This window comes from Carex rostrata, chromosome 17, assembly GCF_964058835.1.
Source record: "Carex rostrata chromosome 17, lpCarRost1.2, whole genome shotgun sequence".
NCBI lineage: Eukaryota > Viridiplantae > Streptophyta > Magnoliopsida > Poales > Cyperaceae > Carex > Carex rostrata.
The window spans coordinates 7,875,421-7,882,302 of record NC_135934.1 but is presented as its reverse complement, the minus strand read 5'-3'; the positions used below and the strand labels follow the sequence as shown (position 1 = coordinate 7,882,302).

Below are 6,882 nucleotides of genomic sequence, written 5' to 3'. Positions count from 1 at the left end.
AATTATAGACCAAAACACAAACTAAAAGAAACATTGGCAATAGACCACCAGCTTAATTTCTTCTCAGAAGTAAAAATAGAAGCAAATTAAGAAACAATTAGGTCGTGTAATTTACTGACAAGGTCGGATGAGTTGACAATTGGTTTAAATATAACTACATCTTCTTTAAATTTTAGGTGTTGGGAAACTAAGTCATGTCTCTTAGCCTGTTCCCTGTTGCAATTTACTGACAATGGTTCCAGTCTGTGCATGACTTAGACTGAAGCGTTTGTGCTAGATCTATGAAATATGAATCGGATGTCATACATTTAATTAATTTTCTTTCTTTTATACGATAGATAAAAAATTCGAAATAAGAGATGATCAGTACTCTATTTTTTAATCCAAATGGTGATCTAGAAAATAGCATAGAATATGCCGGTATGGACTATGGAGGCATCGATCACACCACTACTCTTATTATCATGTAATTTTCTCCTATTAAAAATGTTGAACATGTTAGGTTGGTAACAGCTAACCAGATGCCAGATATAAAGAAAGTGTCAAAAAAAATATAAAATCAGAAATTAACCGGTTAAAATATAATAAAGTAGACTTCACATTAAATTGTAAATGATCTTCATCTTTCCTTGATCAGAAGCCAATTAAATAAATGGAACAAAAACTAAGCTCTTCCAAATCAATTCATATAATGCTGTAGGCCGGCCTACTAGTAAAATCTGACCAAGAGTAGAGAAACTTCGTACTAAACTTAATTTTCATTTTGCTCTCAGTTCATAAGACAAAATGCATCTCTCTTGCATTATCATCTTTTTTTTAAGAATCGTCGAATCCTCCCAATTTTTGCAACGTAAGTGCCTCCTAAATTAGATCTGACTAGTCTTCCCTTGACATGTGAAAACAACATAGCAAAATATTTATGTTAAGAAGTAGGCAAATGCAAAAGAATGTGTTCATATGAGGTCAAATGGTGGTTGAAATGCCCCTTTCACAATTTCAAACCTCTCTCCATCAATTCATGTGATAGATAATCTATTGTATTAAAATATTAAATTGATCACTCTAATTATACACCTCACATTACAAAATTCCAAGAAATTGAAATTATAAGGCCTCAACTACTGTTCCTGTTTGCTTGGACAGAGGTATTGCATGACAAATGAGGCAATTAATTGAACTGGATGACATCAATTTCCTGGGTTGATATGGACGCACAAAATATCTAGTGTTCACTGACAGTTGGCCCAGTATTAAAAAATCTGAAGAAAAAAAAAGTGAGGACCTCTTAGCAGACATATTTTTTTTTTCCCCTAAAAATTAGGTAACAATTATGGAGATCAACAGTGTATTGTGGTCTCATGAAAAAGCAAGTATAGAATTATAGAAACGGGTACCCTTGGGTCCACTTTTCAAAATCTTAACGGTCGATCAGAACCGTTCATTTTGTTCTCTATATTAATATATATTTAGAGACTAAATTTTATATTTTTTGAAAATTTTTTACTATTTTTTTAGATTTATTGAAAATCGTTGTTTTTCAGACAAATCTGGACCATAAAAAACAGAGATATTCAATAAATCTAAAAAAATAGTAAAAAATTTCCAAAAAATGTAAAATTTGGTCTCCAAACACATATTAATATGGAGAACAAGATGAACGGTTCGGATCAACCGTTAGAATTTTAAAAACTCGAATATTGAGCCGTAGCACCGTAGCCCTCTGTGCAACCCATAGCACTGTAGCCAAATCCATATGCAAAGTGCAAACAAAGACAGCCAAACTAAGTTACCGGATATTGGCTACTTGTACTATAGGTGTAAATTTGCACTTTGTCATGATCAAGTCAAATTTTTACGTGTCCTCATTAAATTTGGAGAGACAGTTATATGATCACCACACGTGTCGTGATCAAACGTGACCAGTCATATTTAATTAAGTTAGTTTATTTAAAATTCATTATTTAATTAAGATCTAACTGATCACTCATAACTTGCGTGACCACTTATCGTGTCTTACTAATTTTTTGAAAAATAATCACGTTATGCAAATTAATACGTATATCACAATACGTAACATACGTACTGTACCGTGAGTTATCGGATCACAGCGTGTGACTTTTTTACATTCCCACTTGTACACACATTGAAGCAAATTCAGTGTTTATCTTTGACGCAAATTATTTTATCCCGGCCCAATCTCTCTCTCTCTCTTTCTCTTGTCTTGCACTGCCTAAAGAGGCCAGACAAATTAATATCTTCTTGTAGCGGCCTAATACCGACATTTTAGGCACCCAAAACTCATGTCAGACCCAATTGGATTTTATGTTAGGTCATGCCAGTATCTACTACTGTACGTGTGGTACCATGTTTTCCGGTACTAAATCCCAATGTATGTCACAAATAAAAGAAATTCTTCATCGATATTTTTTGCAACAATTATTTGCACTGTATTGCTACACAAAAAGTAATCGAATTTTCACCGCAAATAGCATACAAGGGGGGAAAATAATTTAACAAATAAACAATACTTCTCTATCTACTAAAACAAATTCAAAAAGGCAATAAAATAACTTCTACTCCCGTAGATATTCCATTGCTTTTGCTAAAACAGGAGCAAACCTATTCACATCAATTCTCACATCCTGTTTTCCCAGGTAGTATTCTGCAACTTTTTCCCACCCGCTTCGGTGAATTGAAGCCGGATCCTTTATGACCGGGTGATCTTTCCCGAGCATCTCCGTAAGTGTACTTTCCTCTACTGTGATGCGGTACTCGATGTACTTGAGCTTCATATCCTCTGCTGGATCCCCAAAATCGATCTTGCACATTTCTTCCAGGTTTCCATACGGCACTATTTGTATGAAAACCGCGTTCGTCGGGAGATAAATGCAATTTGTTAGCCCTGCACCGTGCACGCCCATCAGCACATCAGCCGTGTTCACTTCCTTTGCAAATTCACCTACGTTGACATTGAACGGGGGATCTCCTATTACAACCTCAAACCCTAATCTCTCCCCTAGTTGAATTACATCTTGTAAATTCACGATTTTTCGCGGATGACGCCGAGATATGATCATGAGCCTCGGCCTGACGCTGGGGTTATCACGCAGACTAATTGGAGCATCTCGTGGCAAGCCATTAATGGATCTCATGAACTTTGTAAAATTGACCATGGAATATCCCTCGGGAGAGAGAGAAGGAATAATGCTAAACTCCTTGTGCATCTTTATTCCGACACGCACGTGTGGGTAGCACCGCTCTTGATCATCCTTGTCGAAATCAATGATTTCGTACCGTGATAACTTTTGAAAAACCTTATTGTACTTGCCAATGAACCATCCCTGAATGTTGGTCACAAGGAACTGAACTTCGCCGTCAAATTTACGCGATGCCAGATAAAGAGGGACCAAAATATCAGTGTGATCATGCCAATAATTACCGGTAATTCCTCCTTGTGCAAACACTAATGCCGGCATGTTATTCTTTATGGTACAAGGTGGTGCTTGTTCGGGACTACCGAGTTGCTTTATATTAACTTTCTTTATACTCTCCATGTGTTTGCGTGAGTAAGGTCTGATTTTCCATTCATGCTGCTCGGGATTTCCCATTGGATTTTGAGGAACAAGTAGAATTGATGAAGAGACCCCATGTGTGCGCACATCTCCATATATGTCGCATGTGTCAGAGTTTGGCGATTGCGTGTCACATATCACTTTCCCTTCATGAACTGGGTTCAGAGTTTCTACATGAAAGCAATGAAAGATACTTTGCATTTAGATTATAAAAAAATAACATTGAATTATTTTGAGAGAGGAACCAAAGAGACTAATGTCACAAGGTAGCAAATTAATGCTTTATTCTTTCTGATTTGTAACTGCTCCATTTAACAAGTTGTGTTGTGTTGTAATAGTTTTTTACGGAGATTGATACCTAACCTTTCAAAAAAATATATATAATAAATATACCTAACCTTTCATCAATTATGGACAGATGTGCATTGGGACATTTTTTACAATTTCTTAAAGGAACTTATTTCTCTTTAAAAATAATAATTACATTATTACCAAATGCGTTGAAATCCTCTTCTTTAATTGTTGAAGGGGTGGAATCACTGACTGGGGGCCTCTCATTTGCCTTCACTTGTTCTTGATTTGTAGAAGGTGTTGATTCTTCCTTCACTGGGTCCACATTTTCAGTTGTATCCTTTGTTTTACTCTTGTCCTCTGAAATCAAAGCAGAGATCACATCAGAATTTCAAGTAGTACAAAGTTGACTATGAACACAATCCAGAACATTGACAATCATGTAATTTATAAATTAATTGCAAAAAAATTCAGATGCAACACTTTGGATTAACACAATTCCGATGAACATTTTGCTGGTTGATTCAATTTTTACTGCTACATTATTTTTTGATATTTAGAGATATATAAGAAAAAATCAATTTAAATATTTGTATTTCTATTACCTAATTTGGGAGGACTTTTCTCCTCCTGTTTTGCTACAGGATTTACAGGGTTGGCTTCTAGCACGCCATTTGGCAACGATTGTGAAACCGCTACAAATTTTGTAAAAAAACAAAGAGTTAGAATTTTGAAAATTTATTTGGTCTGCTTTTAGTCTGGAAAGAAAATTCATGACTATACAAGAAATGTAAATTTTACCACCCCCGTTCAGCAAGTAATGATAAAGAAAAATAAAACAAATAAAAAATAAATGGATGATTTCTACGATCAAGAGCCACTTCTCTAGACCCAATTTCAAAAAACTCCTTAGATTTCTTCAAAGATCACCTTACTTTAGTTAGGAGTTGACAAAAAAAAAAAATTCCAAATCTTCTCAAAGAGTAGGAAAACAATTCTCTATTGTTGGTTCTTGTTTTTGGTCCTGTACTAACAATTGAAAGAGCCAAATCATGTGGGTACAAATACAAAATTTCAGAAAAAAAAAAGAGAGAGAAAATCTTCTAGAATAAAAAGAGGAGAGAGAAAGGGAAAAGAAGATGGTGTAATTACCATTAGGAGCTCTGATTGCAAATTGTTCAGAGAGAGTAAAATAGGTCAAAAGCACAAGAAAGAAACCAAGAAAGAATCCAACACCAAGGTATTTTTGGTATATAGTCTTCAAGGATTTCATAACCTTTACTTCTCCCATGCTCTCTCTCTTTCTCTCTCTCTCTCTGCCTCTTTCTATCACTTCTCTCAATTATTGTGTATTTATGTGCATATTTTGCTTTCTCTTTCTCTCTCTCTCTCTAGGATATGCAAAGAGGAGAAAGTTCAAAGAAGGAAGAAACTCATGCATGCACATATGTTCGGTGGCATCCTGTTATATTTTTCTTCATATAATATATTTTTGCCCAGTCAAAGAGTTCTCCTAATCATGTACTTTTAATTGTTCCTTTCTCTCTCTACCATCTCCCTCTCTAATTACTTCATCTATCTATCCATTAAATCAGAGATATATTGAATTTGTATGTAAGAAATGGACCGAGTAATTAACCCGTTATGAATCAATCAGCATCTATCATTCATACATAAATGACATATGCAATTGAATTAATGTTCCCCTGATAATGAATAATTAAACAAAGTAGTAATTCTGATTTCTTCTCTGATAGTTAAGCATTGGAATGGACCAAGTCTAACAAATCAAGCTCAAAATTCTTTCCCATTAAAGGAGTTTCCTCCTTGTACGGCACTAGTTAGTGCAGCCAACCATGTGGTAGCTCATGAGTCATGACAATAGAGTGATAGACAAGATTTTCAAATAGTATTAGTACTATATATATCCGAATTTATATTCTTTTCTCATTTATGTACTAGTATTATGTTTAAGTATTACTAATGCTAATGCTTTTAAAATTGACATTGAAAACGAATTGTAGCAATAAATTTGCAAATAATGTCTTTTCTAATAATTTGAATATGAAGCTTGTTTATATTAATTAAAGCTGCTAATGGAAATGTAACCTTTTCTTTCATGATGATGAATAAGCAAATGTTAATGTAGAAATATTATAGTTGATTAGTCAAATTGTTAAAAGTTTAAATAGTAAAACCCTTATTCCAAGCATTATATAACAAAGGAAATTATTTTTAACAGATTATTTATGTGCAGTGCCATCATTAACAAAATTATTATCCCTGTGATCTCACGGTCTCACCATGGATTACTTGCACGGTTCTACAACTACACTAGAAGCAACATTAGAGGGGGCCACACAAGAACTGAGTGGTCCATTCAAGACGGTGTATTTCGTTTGTTTTTGTAATATAGAAACTATTTTCAAAGATGTGGTGCTAAAACAGCACAACTCAATATTTGCATTTTTTTTTTATAAAAAAAATAGGGTACTTATTAATTTTAATTCAAATTTTCAAGTTTCAACACTTACCACATGGTGTGGTAAGGATAATCACCAGAAATAATACTATTTTATTTCATGTTGTAGCCATCTTATCCCTTGAAATATCATTAATATATTAATTGAAATTCACATGCCAAATCTACCCTCCCCTGTAACCTAACTGTTAAAACCTATATTTAATTAATAAAAATAAACTATAATTACTACTTGGTCCTATGGGATTTTGCATTGAAATTACAAACAACTCTAATTTAGAACCTCTTTTTAACCACCTCTGATAGTATACGTACTGCATCTGCCAATTGCCAAAGATATATAAAAGAGTGCATGAAACTTAAAAAGACTCCAAAAATGTTTCTTTTTTTTCACCTTTTAATTATTAAATAAATTGTTATGGTTTCTTTCCCTTCCTAGATGCTACATGAAATTAGGAATTTGATAAAATATAAAGTGCTTTTTGTTGAATCAAGGAGAGAGCAAACACATGCACCTGCTAATATTAATTTGGGGAA

General features: G+C 33.9%; 1 protein-coding gene across 1 annotated transcript; it reads right to left on the bottom strand.

The window, feature by feature from the left end:
• Positions 1 to 2,413: 2,413 nt before the first annotated feature.
• LOC144568196 (beta-1,2-xylosyltransferase XYXT1-like) lies at positions 2,414 to 5,618 on the bottom strand. The gene is made up of 4 exons (XM_078318469.1): positions 5,016 to 5,618; positions 4,469 to 4,558; positions 4,065 to 4,223; positions 2,414 to 3,742 (listed from the first exon to the last, which is right to left on the bottom strand). The coding sequence occupies exons 1-4, from the start codon at positions 5,152 to 5,154 to the stop codon at positions 2,574 to 2,576; spliced, it is 1,557 nt and encodes a 518-aa protein (XP_078174595.1). The 5' UTR covers positions 5,155 to 5,618; the 3' UTR covers positions 2,414 to 2,573.
• Positions 5,619 to 6,882: the final 1,264 nt, after the last annotated feature.